At 37.0% G+C, this 17,735-nt stretch overlaps 1 protein-coding gene across 14 annotated transcripts in view; it reads left to right on the forward strand.

Moving 5' to 3' along the window:
• Positions 1–17,735, forward strand: part of LOC124610699 (C-Jun-amino-terminal kinase-interacting protein 4) — a 262,056-nt gene that overhangs the window by 175,032 nt on the left and 69,289 nt on the right. For all 14 annotated transcript variants that reach the window (XM_047140189.1, XM_047140190.1, XM_047140179.1 and 11 more), the window contains 3 exons: positions 556–669; positions 7,647–7,829; positions 11,961–12,104. In XM_047140189.1, the coding sequence (XP_046996145.1) occupies positions 556–669; positions 7,647–7,829; positions 11,961–12,104 (441 nt within the window). The remainder of the gene's footprint in view (positions 1–555; positions 670–7,646; positions 7,830–11,960; positions 12,105–17,735) is intronic.

Below are 17,735 nucleotides of genomic sequence, written 5' to 3' on the forward strand. Positions count from 1 at the left end.
GAAAATTTGCCACAATATTTGCAGAGTAATACTAATTTACCTTCACTGCATTATTAACTAAGGGGGAGGAGGAAGTTTTATTTAGTTTAATTCAGTAGCAAATAGGCTGAATTTGTTCAGATACATTTTTTGCAGAGTAAAGTATGTAAAATTTATTTCCTGGAAACAGAGGTACCTTGAATTTTATCATGGGTAACTCACAATATTGTTGAAGTGGCATCAACTAATTGTTTTTCTTAAATAATATGTCACTTACAGACAGTTGTTGTGATATAATTCTGAACAATATCAATAGAAACATATATGTAAAACCGTGGAACAACACAAAAAAATCTGCTTTCAGAAGCCAGTAAGCCTTACATGTAGTACTTCTCTGTAGATTACAAAGGAATAATTAGATCAGACATGTTCAATTTTGTCTTATCTGTACAATTTCTGATTGTTGAAATAAGCAGCAGCTAATTCAGATGATTTGTGATGTCATGTTTCTGAATCAGTAATATTTTTTTTTAAAAAATGCTCATTTCATAATGTTTTGACTTTTTTTCCACCTAGGTACTGGAAAATTAGGATTCTCATTCGTCCGCATCACTGCTCTACTTATTTCATCTAGTCGGTTATGGATTGGTACTGGCAATGGTGTGATCATCTCTGTACCATTATCAGAAAGTACGTAGAATCCTTGAATATTTGTCATAAGACTTACCAGTGTTTTAAACACTAAAAATTAAGTTGTGTACACAGTAGGTTTCATAAGTTTTGCAACTAAGAAATACTTTAAAAAAAGTTGCCAGCTGCTGCACACAAAAAGGAGAGAAAAAGACATTAGCACAGCAAACTTCAGTCTAATAAATTTCAAATTTGCTTGAGCAATAGTGCCACTTATTCCTCATACAAAAAATTAGTTCTGAAACTTATTGAACCTGCTGTGTATGTTAAATGTTGCAACTTTTCCATAATATAATGTATGGCATCTACTTATTGAAGAGGTGGGAAATATCGTAATATGCTATTTTTTATCTTGCACTTGCACTGTGATGACATGCACACTCATATCTACTCACGCATCTATAATACCTCTCCTTCCCTTCTCCTCCCCCTTTTTTTGTTATTTGAAAGACAAGACTGAGTGGAAAGAGAAGCAAAAGAAGAATATAATGTCATACTTTCTGAGGCTAAAAATCATTTCAGTGTGTCAAGTCGTATTGTAGTTTATCATTGTTTCTTACCAAGAAGTTTCCCTTGTATTATTCTAAGTTACGTGCAGATACCTTAAAGACACTGTGTTCATTGCATAGCTTTTTTTGGACTGGCTGAAACTATGCCATAAACTATGTTGAATCTATTTAGCATAAGAATTCAATTCATTGTTGGGTGTTGTTAGTCTATTGGAGTTTATTATAATCATCCCAAAGCAATTCACAGTAGTTGACGCTGGATGACGACTATTTGCTTCCATTCACTGAAAACAAAATGCATAAATGTAGCATGGACCACTTACTCAACTGTATGTGCAGAATAAAAGAATATGCTTACTGTCTTTTCCCTCACTTATTGCCAGGTCACTGATAAACAACATAAAGAGCAAAAGTCCCAATATCCTACCCAGAGGCATGCCCTGAGATTACTTGTACAGCTCTCAACGATTCTCCAGCCAAGGTAACATGGTGCATTCTCCCTGCCAAGAAATAGTCAATCCAGTCACAAATATAATTTGATTCTCCAATTGTTGGTATGGTACCGAACTGAATGGTTTTTAAAAGTAAAAAAAATCTAGAACTGCCTGATTGTCTTGATTCATGGTGTTCAGAATGTCACATGACAAAATACAAGTTGTGGTTTGCATCACAAGTCTCTTCGTAATTCATTCTGGTTGTAATTGATGAGGTCATTCTGTGTAAGATACCACATTATGTTTGTGCTCAGCGTATATTCTCAGAGTAGGTCGGTGCCCGCTGCTTTGCTTGCATAGACTGTATGGCCTGCAGAGCTTCTTTTTTTATTGAATTTTTGTGTTGTTCACAAATTGCAACATCATCTAAGCTTTATACACTAATCAAGGCCATATAAGCAAGGTCTTCCTTTGACGTACTTCTGACAAAATAGTGATTCTGGTGGGTGGAGTCTAAAGTTTTTGTTAAGGACGCCTTTTGCGTTCTTGAGGAGGTATTCCCATAGCAGCTTTCAGCCCCCAATAAATGTTTCTTTATGTTTATCCAAGAAGTGAAATACCAATTTTCATAAGTTAAGCTTTAAATTTTTTTAATGTAATGAAATATTTTCCTAAAAATTTTCATCCCCTATTGCACTCCATTAGGAGTTGAATTTCCAGAAACATTGAACCGACAAGTCAAATACCAATTTTCATAGATATAGCCTTAGAAATTCTTTAGTAGTTCTGTAGTAATTACTTATTTCCAAAACAACTTTCACCCACTATTTTATCCCCTTAGTAGTTGATTTCCAAAAATGCCGAAGCAAGTATTTTTTATTTTCTGACTGAGGAACAAATACCAGTTTTTGTGATTCTAGCTTCAAAATTCCCTTAATAACAACACTTTCAAACAACCTTTCATCCCATATTTCAACCCCTTCGGAGTGGAATTTAGGACAATCCCTTCTTAAACAATGCCTAAGTATAAGGTCCACACCCACTCCAAACTTCAAGTTTCTATCCTTAGCAGTTTGGGCTGGGTGATGATGAATCAGCAAATAAGTTTGTGACCCCCTTAGTAGCTGAATTTCCAAAAACGCCGAAACACTGACCAAGAAACCAAATACCAATTTTCGTAGGTCTAACTTCAAAATTGCGTTGGCAGGAAATTAAAAAAATTGCATCCCCTATTTCACCCCCTTAGAGGCGGAATTTTGAAAAATCCCTTATTAATGATGCCTACAGTATAAGATCACACATTCTCCAAATGTCAAGTTTCTATCTTTAGCGGCTTGGGCTGGACGATGGTGAGTGAGTGAATCAGCCAGTCATGACGTTGCCTTTTATATATAAGAGATTCTGCAATAGATGAATATTCAGTGATATTAGATGCCAGTGTTTGGATAATTTCTGCTACCCTTCTTCTAAGAGGATGAAGTCTTTACTTTCTTCAAACCACTAGGCGCAATTAGTTATCTAAGAGACCTATGGTTTATTTTGGTTAAGAGAGGATGGATGGCTAACCTGGCTGTTAATTTTGTATATATCTGTTATGGACTCAGTTGTGCTCTGAAGCCTTGTTCAGTTTTGGGATTTCATTTGTTTCTTAATGCCAATTGTATTGATACCTATATCACTCATCTTTGCAGTGGCATGAGAATTAAAATAGGATAATAGTGTTGCACCTTCCTGTTTAGAGTGTAATACAGTAACAACAGGAAACATGTAGGAGAGCAACATCAACTTGCAGGCTTCAAAACAAGAATCCGGTTGTATCTATTTTTGGCAAGTCTCATATTTTGAAGTTAGCTTGGCCTGTTCCATTCTGGTTGCTGTTCTTGCACATACAAGATTTTTCTTATTCTGGTGAACATACACAGGCATCTATCTACAACTCTGCCGGAAAAAACTGGTATTTAGTAGTAGTAGTAGTAGTAGTAGTAGTAGTAGTAGTAGTAGCAGTAGTAGCAGCAGCAGCTTCATTCATCTGTAGATCTCTTTTTACAAAGATATAGGACATGTTCTCTGAATTGTCACAAAGAACATTTTTTCTAATGAGATAAAATATGCTCACTTCTGTCTTAACACTGCTAAGAATTTTGTACGCATCTTAAAATTTAGTCAAGGTTTCTGTGCATTGCATAACAGTTTGCTCGGCCACATCTAATTGTTTTCTTTCTATTTATTCATTCTAATTATTTGACATCCTCATTTTCTGTTATTTCATTTAGATTTTAGAATCAAGTCTGCTGTCTGTGTACTTATTTTCAGTGAGAAGTCTTGATTCATTCCAACCATACTGAGTTCATTAAACTTTTCTGTGATGTAAAATCTTGTACTTGTCCACATTGAAAGCATGGCAACATTGTTAACAAAAAATCTAACCTAAAATCGCTATAGTAGCAGACATCAGTGTTCATAGTGGCACCACAAGTGCGAACATGAGATTATGATTAATATAGTTCAGGTGTGGCTCATAGTTTCCATACTGCAGAAGGCTGCAACATTGCTGATCGAAACTGACCTATGCCTCAGGCGATGCTACAGATCTGTTTGCCACCAAAACCAAGATTTCAGGGGGAGGAGGGGGGTGGGCAGTAATATCACACTCTAATGAAGCCAAACATTTACATACTGGGTCCCCTTTCTGTTTCATAATCAACTACTATACATCATCATTAGTTCTCTCCAAGATAAGAACTGTAGGTAGCGTATTTATCAGCTGACCTCAAATTTTCCAACACTTCACCACAAGAAATTGTTCTAAAACAAGCATTTTGTGGAGACAACTTTGTTGCGTGCTCAATGTTTTTGTATTTTCAATTGTAACCTTGAGATGTTTAGTGTTTTGTGTGCATTCAGTCCACAGCATTTATGAGTTTGAGATGATTCAGGATGTTTCCATGATTTCACAGGCCTTCTGCTGTGATTTATTGAAAGAAACAAAGCAAGCAACCACTACGTTGATTAAAGTATTTACTGGTTTTCGTATTTATACTTCAGATTACAAAAATACAGGGGTTGGATAAAAAAAATGAAAGCAACAAAAGTAAAACATACTACGTGCCTAATATTGTGTAGGAAACCCGTTGGCATTCGAAAGTGTTTCCAGTTGTCTTGGAATTAATAAATACAGGTCCTGTATGCTTTTCAGGGGAATCTTATACCATTCTGTGTGCAAAATAGTGACAGGTTCAGGTAATGATGATAAAGGTAAATAATGATCATGCACCCTTCTCTCCAAAGCAGACAACAAAGGCTCAATAATCAGGCGACTTTTGTGGCCATAGGAGGTGTAACAATACGTCCTTGTGCTCACAAAACCAGTCTTGGACGGTGTGAGCTGTGTGAACAAGCGTTCTGTCTTCTTGGACCACAGCATCATCAAAGGGAACAAACATTGTACCATGGGATGGATTTTATCAGCCAAATTGTCACGTATTCCTTGGCAGTAATGTGAACATGCAGAGAAACTGAGGTCCATGGAATACTAGAATATTGCTGCCCAAATCATCTGTCATGCTTCACCCTTCGGATGCAAACTTGGCCAGAGGTTTGAAACAGTGTGAAACAGAACTCCTGTGACCAAATGACTTTTTCCTTTGGCACCACGTTTTCCTATTACAGGAATTTGCAGCACTGATGAATGGTTTTAGAATTCCAATGTACCCTTCAGTTTCTTGATTATGGAGTGCCCTTTGTGTTGCTTTAGTGCTGACAGGGTTTGCGATTTTGCAGTGACATTTGCAGCGACATTTGCTGATATAAATCTTCGATATGGTGCCTCTTGAAACATCAAACACTTCGACTCTCTTGGTTACGGGAGAAGCCACGATATGTGCACTACCAATTTGCCCATGTTTGGATTCACTTAGCTTAGACATAGTGCGCTCGCAACTACATAGAAAACAGTTCTGAACATGGCTGACATTTGCAGCATATAGAGGTACCGTTCATGCTCAAATACAACCGTGCACCTGCAGCTTGGGTAGAATCTGCATTTATGTTCAAGCATACATTTCTCTGGGTGTTAATGAATTTTTGTCCAACTGCTGTTTGTAGTTTAAGTGGTACACCACATTAAAGGTCTCTCCAAAACATGTCATTTCTAGTATGGTTTGTTGTGCTAAAGTGTCAGAAAACATGGTGTTGATGGACCCATTTTTGAGCACTTCATTAATTAAGTAATTACAACAAAGGAATTGCTTCTTATCCTCTATTAATGCATGTTTCCTTATCTTAATTCATTTGCTTATAGATGAAATCAGATCATCTTATCTTCTTCACTACAGTTATGTATTACCATTTGATTCAAATTTGGACAATTCAATAATTTTTTCAAGCTCATGATCCAAATTTTTTACTGGTAATTGTACAATGAAATCAGTTGTGCTGTTTTCAGACTGAGTATGATGCAAGTTATTTGCATGAAAATAAAACTTAGACACAATGCATTCACAAAAAGAAACTTGTTATTAGAGGCAGCAGAAAATTTTTCGCGTGGTTATTCCCTCTGTTCCTACCTGGAACTTGGGCTACATGGTGATACTTACATTACGTACATTGCAGTGCACTCTAGCAAGAGATTTACAAACTTATTCCAACAGTGGGTAGAATTGTCAACACCATAAACAAAAAGAGTGTGTAAAATACAATCAAAATATTATACTGAGTGTGGATTAACTATGCATCAAAGTGTAATAGAGATGTACAGAGACAGGAGCTGTATATCAAAGTTTCAGCCATTCTGTTCATTCCTTGTTGATGTAAGTAGAGGGACATGAAAATCATATGGAAGGTGGTAGGACACCTTTAGGCTGAAAGTTCAGAGCCTTTGAGAGGTCCATAAGAGCTGTCCTCTGTAGAAGCATGTCCCAAGCACCTGCTACATTGTCCTAAGCATCTGCTACATAGAGGTTTATTGGCATTTCGAGTTACAGCCTTAAGTATAGCTACTATCTGTTTGAAAAACATCTCACAGTATCTGTAGTTCCAGAAATGTTAATTATTGTTATTTGAGAAAGAAATATTGCAATGTGTCCTAATAATTTAATTTCTGTAATACATTAGTGGTATTGGGAAATGTATTTAGGGGTGGCTCCACCTCAGAGTCTATTCCCATGAACTGCACGTGATACTGTTGTTGAAGTTCCATTAAAGCAATTTTGCTATCTACACTGACCTACAATGTTTGAATTTCACTTCTGTTGTGAACCCTGTAAGGCCAATCATACCACAGAAAGTCAACATGTGAATCAAATCAGTGTGAGATGGCAGGTGTGTAAAATAATGGCTGTATGCAGGAAATTAAGAAAAATGGCCTGGTATGTGAACGACCTTTAGAAGAATTTGAGGAAAGGTGTTTAAAATGATCTCTGATAGACAACCAAACTCTGGTAAGGAACAACAATAGATGAAGCAAATTTCATTTCTGATGTTTACAGGGCCTCTCACCTTTGTGAGTTGAGGTTTTTCATTGTTAGCATTGTATCAAGAGGTTTGTGTGATCACCCAGTGCTTCCCCAATTTCCACGTCATAGATAAAACTGTGAAATTTGGCATTTAGTAAATTTAAGCACTGAAAATATTGCCACAAGTGTTATATTGGGGGAGGGAACATTAAACTGGATGTTTGGCATTGTGAGTTTTTGTTACTGTAAACCAAATGTCACTAACAAAATGTTTCTGAAACAGTTATTTGAAATTTTACAATACTGCCTGTTTGAGATATGTAAACTTCAAAATAAAGTAATTCGCACAAATGTAAAAGAATTTCCTTGAAAATTTCAGTTAAGTGTTTCATATGTTAAGTATTCAGCCCACTGAAATGTTCCTTGCTTGCTGATTGCCAAAAAATTGCCTTTGTATTGTGAAGTGGCTAGTCTAATGTGAGAAGGGGAACCTGTGATACAAATCAATCTGTATAAAAGTGAAAACAATGTTTATAGATTGTTTTAGAGATAAAACATATTACCTTTAATTGTATTTGCAGGTTCTGGAGGCAGAAATATAGTTCAGGCTGTGCACAGATGCCCAGGTGTGGGTGTAAGACTTTACACTGATAACAGCTGTAAGATAACGCCAGGCAGCTTTATCCCATATTGTTCGATGGCACAAGCTCAGTTGTCTTTCCATGGACACCGTGATGCGGTAAAATTTTTTGTTGCTGTACCTGGTGAGTGACTTCAACAAAAGTAATTATTTTGCCCTCTCTTTCATAATGTTGCATTTATATTAAAATTCTACAGAAGGAAATTTCCAAGCAGAAATTTCATAAATTTAAAGAGAGACAGTTGAGTATTCACCTCCAGAAGTTAAAAATCCCAGTGCAGCTAACATAAACATAAAAATAAATAGCAACAGTGCTCTTAATTTTGGGGGGGGGGGGGGGGGGGGGGGAAATTAGCTGTGGAAAATGAGCCAGAATACACATTGAGAAGAAAACCAGAGGTGAAGAAAAAGCAATTAACAGACTGTGATTCTGAAAGATTTGAATACTGTTGGTATTTAATTTTGTTTTTCTATTGACAATATTGGGAATCCTATAAGTAGATAGATGTTGATCAGCCCATGTAGATTTAAAAATAAAAATCAATTTGTTTGTATTGCTCTTTGGTATCCAGCAGGATGCAATTGTTTATGTAACACAGTATTTGCTCCCCACCCCACCCCCACTACCTGGCACATGCTGCATTTGGTGGTGGTGGTGGTAGTGGTGGTGGCGGGGGGGGGGGGGGGGGGTGGTATGGGGGACACAATCGCCCCATACAAGTGGCCAATGTCCTGATCAACAGACATGTTGGCTTCACTTTCAGTAAAGCTAGGGAACCAGGGCTCGGCCAGCTCTTGTCACATCGGCAGCCGAGAGCAACTTCTGCACCCCAGTATGGGCAGCAGAAGTACTGAGGGAATGGAGTTCACACTGAGCATTCGGCACTCATGTCTTTGCACCATTCCACCCAATGTAGCATGTGGTCAGGTAGTGGGGAAAGGGGCAGGGAGCGATAAGATTATAAAGAAGAAGTGATGGAGCAAACACATCACCTGTAGTTGACAGCAAGGTGTTATATAAATACTACACCCGGCTGGACCCTGAGAGCAGAACACACTGGGAAAGCTTCCATCACACAAAAATTAATATCACAAGTTATGTATTATATTAATCTATCCTAAAAACATCCATGAAAAAAAATATGAATCATACATAGTTGTGTAACTTTCTATGCTGGTGTCCAACATTGTTGGCATAATTTCATAAAAAAAATTGACCTTATAGGGAAAACATTATAACATTGTAACTTTTTCTGTGCAGTAGCACTTACTAAAATTATCTTGTTATAAGACAAGTAAATTAATGGTAGTACTGCCTTTTAGATTTTGTCTGTATGTATTAAGTCGTTTATTGTAGCATATTTTATGCAGTAGACAATGTACAGTTTTTAAGTGACTTTGATACAACTTTTTCCTCTTTGTTCATGTTACTGTTAATACTGCCAACTTAAAAAGAATACTTGTAAACTTTTACTTTTTTGTGTATTAATCTGCACTATAAAGTTTTGCTAATTACTTAGTTAAGAATTTTTATGAGAAACTATTTGTTCGCTCTTTTCAAAACTGTGGAGTATTTTAAATATGACTCCTCCTTAAAGAAATGCAGTCGCTATTCTGTGCAACTCATCTTTTGATGGGTTTTTAAAGGACGTCATTGTCGTATTTTACTGTTAAAATTATCTATTTACAAAACCCATAATTGCAGTTTCAGTCTTCAGCCATGTTCAAGGGAAAACAGACTACACACAGAATTGTATTACTTGACATACCAAGTGACATGTACATAGCTGTTATTACACATTACTCAAGTTTAAAAGTTCAACACATGTCATGATTGTTAAAAAAATCAGACATGTAAGTATTTGATCAGCATGTGGCCCATCTCCACTGACTGAATTCATAAGCTTGAAATAATTAAGTGAAAATGAGACTGTACGTACACTAGTGTAAATTATATGAGACTGTATGTACACTACTGTAAACTTTACACAGTTACTGTGTAAATAATATGAGACTACTGCACATTTTTACTATTCAATAAACTTGGTGCTGTTAGTGACAAGAATATATGAAAAGACATAATGTCTTGTCTGACGCAATCAGTGATCATAAACCAAAGAGCATACCATATCTTCAGTAATAATTGTAAATGGGGTTGGCGAAAGTTGTTAAGTTAGGGAATGGGTAATTTATTTGACAAGATGTGACAAGCAGAGAATTGGCAATTATAGCTTGAAAAAAGGAGGAGGGAGAAAAGGTTGTGTTCTCTCAACTTCTGGTAAACATGACTTCAGCGTAACTTTTGATTCATCCATAAGTTGTAACAGAAGTGCTGAATATGAAATGCACCATTACACAAAACAAACTTTTATGATATTGCTCCTACATAACCTGAATTAACAATATAAATAAAACACTCTTTTATGAAATTGCACATGTGTAAATTGAATTAATAAATCAATTAAAAATATAAGCAAGATATATGTGCTAGGGTACTTACTGCTTATACATGACACTGCTGATACAGGAAGTTGTACTGTAAAACAGTTAGGTGTGTCCATGCAATCCTAACATTCTCAGAAAATATTACAAGGGGTAGTGTGAGGTGAACAGGTAAAACAGTTTCAAAAAGTACATTACTTTATACATAATGTACAAGAAATGTGAATATAAATTCCAGCAGAAGTTGAGACTTTGACTAAGTTTCATTTAAACCATAGATGTCTACATATCCAGTGGGCAACTGAAATTTGCAAAGAAAATTACTCTCTCTTTGCTTAAATCACTCTGTGTTAGTTAAATATATTCTTATGTTTCAAAATATTTATCATCATTAACTGTGGCAAGCTAAATGGGGTTCCTTTTTTATGTAGATGCAGAATTGACCACTTAATTTAAACCCTACAGTAACAGTGTGCCCTTTGGTATTTGCATAATGAGTGTTAGTTTTCTGTCCGCGTACACCAATGTTCTGTATTTGTTTTATTTCAATACTATGTATGGCCCGAAACTTCATAAATCAACTCAGTCTAAATTTTCCTCACAGTCTTGTTCAGATGTAGGCCATACTTTGTGAAACCGCAATTATCTGTAGTTCTGACTGCTACAAGTACAGTGGTGATAAAACATATGTTAAATTAGCAATTTTCCTCAGCTGATTAATCGAAATTTTCTGTTCTGCTTCAAGTTATTCAAAACTGAATTTTAAATCTACACAAGGCTACCTGAATGTAAATGCATTATGAACTGCATCACTTAAGTCCTGTAAAATTTAATCTATGTATTGATTATACCATCAATGTCTAGGACACGTGTATGAAATATTTTTGGCATGCTTGTGTCATGTATCTTACACTCCTGACATTTATCAATTCATGGCGAATCATTCCTCAAGAATCCAAAAATATGACGAACAAAGTATTCACCTTTAATTTTGACATGTATACTCTCATCAGGTGCCAGTCCATCCATGGATCATACTCAAAACACAGTGTTTCATCCCCCATGATAATGTTCAACAAAAAATATCAATCCATATTGACTGCTTCTAAGGAGTTCAGGGACACCTGCACATGGTGCTCTGTGTACTAATGTGTCAACAAGTGCAGAACTACTCATGACCTGCACACGTAAACTGTATACTGTGAGTGGTGCTTATAACAATATCATGTTCTCTTGCATTGTTTTTATATTAGTTTATTGTTTAGTGTGATGCAATTGTTGTACGTTGTTCACATTTGCATTACTTAAAGCTGGTTACAAGTCTGCTGGCGTGTTGTTCAACTCTTTTAAGGCTTCAGGCTCATTTCTAAAATGTTAAAACTATCCATACACGTTGCAAGGGCTCAAAAATCATTTTTGTACTCTGGTTGCATCATCTAAAACATTTCAGTTGCAGTGTTTAAACATTTTAAACAAAACTTGAGATACATTGCTACATTTTGAAAACCAACACAAACAGTAAAAATGTACAATCACATATCTCATGTACTGGATACAGATTGTTGCCAGATGCTTAAAATTACCATTATGACAGTAAACCTCAGTCTGTCAGTCTGTACAGTTCCAAATTTGTTCCAATAATGGCTCTACTTGTTTCTCGTGCAAGTAAGTACCAGATTTACGGAACTAATTGTGTAGTCGCGTTTCGTCCATTCATTCAACAACAATGTACATATTTTTTAGCTACAAGTAATATTTTTATAGTTTTCTTCTGCAATTGCTGATTGATATGGTTTCCTATTTCTTTTCTCAGGAAGTGGTGGCGTGTCTGCAGCAAGCAGTATGACAACTGATACACCAATAATAGAAAACCTAGAAACTGAGTCTTTGGAATCAAAGCGACCGTCATCTATGTTGGTTATGTCAGGAGGAGAAGGTTACATAGACTTCCGTATAGGTCAGTTCTGATTTGTTATCTAATTAGTACAAAATTCTCTCTCTTCTGTAACTAAATGCACAATTAATGAGGTAGGTATTCATGAATACAGAATCATCGTCAGTGCAAAAGCCACTCTGTTCTAAAGAGGGACTAGTAAAATGGGGGCAACACTATAGATCATTTGTCCTTTCAGAATGTAACACAGTCTTTTTGTACTTTCCACACCAAAAATTTTGACACTTTCAGTTTGTGTGTGTGTGTGTGTGTGTGTGTGTGTGTGTGTGTGTGTGTGTGTGTGCGTGCGTGTGCGTGCGCGCGTCCCTGCCTCTCTGAAGTATGCATTCAAAAAATATAAAATGATAACTTTTTCATTAATTAGCAACAGCCACTATTGGCACTATTAAATGTGAGGTGTGATTTAAAATTACTATCGATCTTGACTTCCATATTGCATGGTGATTTCTGGTCACCTGTGCTTCCTTTCTCCAATATCCTATGATAGTTCTGTTTACTAAGGGTGAAACGCACTTGAGAAATATTATTTTGTGAGAGTTGATTGATTACAGTTGTGACTCACTTATACTGAAAGTCATCAGATACTAAATTTTTGCTTTTGTGAAGCAAAAAATTTTAAAATTGTGGACTTTTAAAGGAAATTGGTAACCTTTGCAGACCTTCAATATCTCGCTGGATATTTATGCAACTTTTTGTTAGGTGGTATGTCATTATATATAACTCAGTCTTCTGAAAAATTTTAGGATTAGCTACAGCCTGGCAAATCGTTTTCAGAATGAATTTTCACTTTGGATTGGACTGTGTGCTGATATGAAAGATGTCCTTTCTTTCAGGAGTGCTAGTATTGCAAGTTATCCAGGAGAACGTCTTAGAAGTTTGGAAGATGGGAGGTTAGGTACTGATGGAGGTGAAGCTGTGAGAATAGATCAAGAGTCAGTAGAGTAGCTCAGTTGGTAGAGCAGTGGCCCATGAAAGGCAAAGGCCCATGTTTGAGCCGTGGTCTGTCATATAGTTTTAATCTGCCAGTAGGTCTCAAATAATCTGCTGTTGTTTGATTACAATGTACATCTCATGACCATTGCTAGAATTTGAGAACTATTAATGCCAAATAATAAACAAAAAATTCTTTGACACACATCATCGATGAAATATGGAAAAACAACTAAAAATGTTGCATCCATTCTTCACAATGAAAGTGCCTCTTGTCTCACGGCACATCAAATAGCTGATTATTTGACAGACAAAAATGCTGACTGAATGTCTTATTGATCATATCCACATGATTTATCATCTAAAGACTTATTTTTGTTGCTTTGTGTTAAAAAGTGCATGGGCAGCAATTTTCATTGCCCCAAGAAGCTGCACAGTCCTCCTAAAACCATGTTTTTTGAGGTGTCAATATTAGAGTGGAAATGCATTTCTCCAGAATTGGCACAAATGCATGCAGAATTTTATAAATTTTAAAGCCAGATATTTTAAGAAACAATGAAAGGTTTGTGTAAAAAAAATTAGCTGTGGTTTTTTAAAAGCTTAAGAAGGCAGTCCTCAAAAATGTTTAAAAATGTGTTTTTTGTTTTTGCAGGGGATATTGTTTGTAAAAAAATAGGTGAAAACAGTCCTGAAATATGTGTTGAGAAATAGATCATTTTCCTTGTCAAGGATGCCACTGTTGTGAGCAGCTTTCACGTTGTTTCTCTCCGTACTTAGTCCTTTGACTGTGGTGCTTATGTCAGTAATTACTGTTTGTTCAGTAATTACTGTTTGTGTTCCATGCCATCCATTGTGTATTTTTCACAGTAAGGTTTTGCTAAAGTCAGAGCAAGGTGACTGATTTTGTGCAATGTGGAGAATGTAAACATTGGAATAAATAAACGTAAGGCAGTATTCAGATGTGGTTTTGCCAATGTAGGCAATGCCAGTCTCCAGTGCGAAAGATGTTTAACAGCTTATTCCAGGGACGTCTTTAAACTGTCAGTTGTCAGAGTGAGGTGACCCATATGCGCTGAATCAATCACCCAAACTTCTGACACCATAGAATCAGCAGTTTTGCCATTTGTGCTGCATGCTGGTAGCTATAATGTTCATTATCATGATTCTCAGTCAAAATATTTAAAATATTTGAAGCCTCGCAAGAGGGTATTATGGATTGGCCCTCTTTGATTTCCCCACACTTATGGGGCTTGGAAGTCAGTAGCTGGACTTCAGTTTCTTAAAGCAGTATGATGCACTTCATAAAAAAACTTGAATATCACCTTTGAAGATTTGAAGGTTCTAGAGTGCTGTTAAGTAGAGAGCATTTTTTTACCTTTTTCTAGAAAATTATTATTATTCAGTATTAGTTAGTTAATATTTCCATCTGATAATAAATCCAGAATTCAAACAAAAGAACAAAAATTGCTACACACAATAGTCAAACCATCATATTGAATGCTCTTCTAGACATATTAAATCCTTACTTAGATAAACATATTGGAGAGTATCAACCTGGATCTAAAATAACACCTACTCCCCTGAGCAAATTCTAAACCTTAAATAAATAATCAGGTGTATGAAAATATCAAATAATTTAGGAATAAGGGAGATGACTCACTGGAAGGCAAAAGTGCTGCATCGTTGATAGGTTCACAAATAAAAGGTACAGAGCTTGACTGGATTTATCTAACTACAGGAAAAATGTGCATGCATGCACACAGACATGCATGGGCACGCACACACACACACACACACACACACACACACACACACACACACACACTTGTGCGCACATCACACCACCCCTCCCCTCCACACACACACACACACACACACACACACACACACTAATGGGTTTGGGGCAGCAAGTTACCTTAGGTTCAGTCCAGAAAGGTTACAGAGCGAAGGAAAGCTCAGAAAACCTGGTGGTGGTGGTGGTGGTGGTGGTGGTGCAGGTGCAGGTGCAGATCCAAATGGCACAGGCTGCAAAGCAGCTGTTGAAATCTCACATTTTGTTGTCTTCCACCCACTTCACCTGGTCCTGCCCCACCCATCATGCCACCTGTCTAGATGTCGATCTCCTCCTCTCAGATGGCTCCATCCACACTTCGGTCCACATCAAACCTACCAGTCACCAACAGTACCTAAACTTTGACAGCTGCCACCCCTTCCACACACAAAAAATCCCACCCATACAGCCTGGCCACTTTTTTTAGAAGCTTCTGCAGTCATGAGAAATCCATCACCCAACATGCTGAAGAACTCATAAAGGCCTTTGCAGACAGGCAATACTCTCCAGATGTAATTCACAAACAATTTCCCATGCCATATCCTCACACACACCTGATCCTCACATTCATCCCAAGAACCAACCACAAAGAAGTGCCCCAGTACCATCCGAGAGTGGGACGACTGAACCACATCCTTCGTCAGGGTTTTGATTATCTGTCATCATACCCTGAAATGAGGGATATTCTAACCAAGATACTTCTAACCCCTCCCAAAGTGGTAATCCACTACTCACCCAACCTCTACAGCATCCAACACCATCCCTAGTCACTCTCACCCCCAATCCCTTGCCATGGGCCGGTAAAGAGCTGACGGTCATCTGAGCACAAAGTAGGGAGGTAGGTGTGTGTGTGTGTGTGTGTGTGTGTGTGTGTGTGTGTGTGTGTGTGTGCGCATGCACACAAATATCAAATAAAAAAGATGTAGTAATATTTGTTAATTTTAAAAAGGCACATTATTCTACAGACAGATACTCATGCTCAAAACAGTGAGGGAACCTGCAGTAGACTGGAAAACTCCAGTAAATAGCCAAACAAATGGTTACAAACACAGTATTTAAATTTCTTGTAATGACTTCTAGTCCATTCCAAATTATATCTGGAGTCGGACAACAAGACAGTTTGTTACTACTGTTATTCAGTTGTGTGCTGGAAAAAGTTACAAAAGAATGGAAATAAGTTAAAAAGTTAATAACTATGTAAAGTTGATTAGATTGAATAAAGGAATAGATTGTTTAGTGTGTGCAGGTGAGCTTGTAATAATAAATAGAACCTTAGAGAATGCAAGGAAAAACTAGAGCTTCTGAAGGAAATAGCTGAAAAGGCAGGTCTACAAATATTGTTTGAAAAGTAAGGGATACTTGACCAGTGAAAGTAACTTGCCAAAGATTTTAAAAAGCAATTATGGTAACATCAAGAAAACAGACAGCTTTAGTCATCTAGATGAAAATATAAGCATCAAAGCTGAGAAAAAAGCAATTAGAATCAGAACTGAAACAATGAAAAGATTATACATGAAAGTGAGAAATCTGTTAAATAAAAAATGTTTGTCTAAAGATGTAGAGTTAAAGTATTATAATACAGTTGCAAAACCAGAAATCTGTGACTCATAAACAGTACTGTTATATGGATGTTGACGACGATGATGATGGTGGTGGTGGTGGTGGTGGTGGTGGTGGTGGTGGTGTCCCATACGCCATTACAGAGCTTAGGGGAATGATGTGGGAGACGCGCACCGCCGTACTAGGCAAGGTCCTAGTGGAGATGGTTTGCCATTGCCTTCCTCCGACTGTAATGGGGATGAATGATGATGATGATGATGATGATGAAGATGAAGACAACACCACAACACCCAGTCATCTCGAGGCAGGTGAAAATCCCTGACCCTGCCAGGAATTGAACCTGGGACCCTGTGCTCGAGAAGTGAGAACGCTACCACGAGCCCTGGGCTATATGGATGCAAAATGATATTAAATGCTTTGGAACAAATAGAAAAAAGAATCAAGAAAAATATTATTTGAGACCAAATAATAAAATATACTCATTCTGCCCTAAAATAACAGATGAGGTCATGAAAAGATGTTACTCTATAAACATCTAGAGAGGATGAAAAAAGACAGGTTAATAGAGGAGATACAAACATTCTCCCAAAACAGGAAAACAGAAAAAAAAAGGACTTAAGAGAAATGCACATGGATCAGGACACCTTACTTCGCACAGACATATTCAAACAAAGAAAGTAAATGCGAGGGTTTTCAGAAATGGAAAAACAACTGGAGGAAAACAGCCCATTCTGAGAAAATGAAGGATGGAGGAAAAAGAAAGAAAATAATTATCTTCACATGGTTCTTAATTGGCATGAAAAAAATTAAAAAAGGTGTGTTTAACTACCTATTGCATATGGTATATAAAAATTTAGTACTAAAATGTGGAATGGCTGTGTTGTTAAGTAAAAAACAAAATTACAGTCATTAATACTGTTCAATCTCTACAGGTAAAAAGTATTTTTTATTCTATTTCAAGTTTTGCATTTCTGTTTCAGATAAAATGTACTCTGTGAGACCACTCCTATTTCCAAGCAACTAGTAACTCAAATTAAAAAGATATTACTTTTAGTAAAATCCAGTTGAGAAACTGACACTGCCTGGATATTTCTTTATTCTAATCTTCTATTAGCCCATCTCCTCCTTCTACTCCCTCTTTTTCACCATATCCATCTCCCCCTCTCTCCACATGTCATCCTCCCCATTTCTCTGTCCATTTCCTCCTCCCCTCTAAGTGTCCGTCTACTGCCTCTCCTCTCTCTGACCACCTCCCCCTCCCCCCTCTGTCCTCCACCCTCTTCCCCCTCCCCCCTCCTCCTCCTCATCCTCCC

The sequence above is a fragment of the Schistocerca americana genome, chromosome 1 (assembly GCF_021461395.2).
Source record: "Schistocerca americana isolate TAMUIC-IGC-003095 chromosome 1, iqSchAmer2.1, whole genome shotgun sequence".
In the NCBI taxonomy this organism is placed as follows: domain Eukaryota; kingdom Metazoa; phylum Arthropoda; class Insecta; order Orthoptera; family Acrididae; genus Schistocerca; species Schistocerca americana.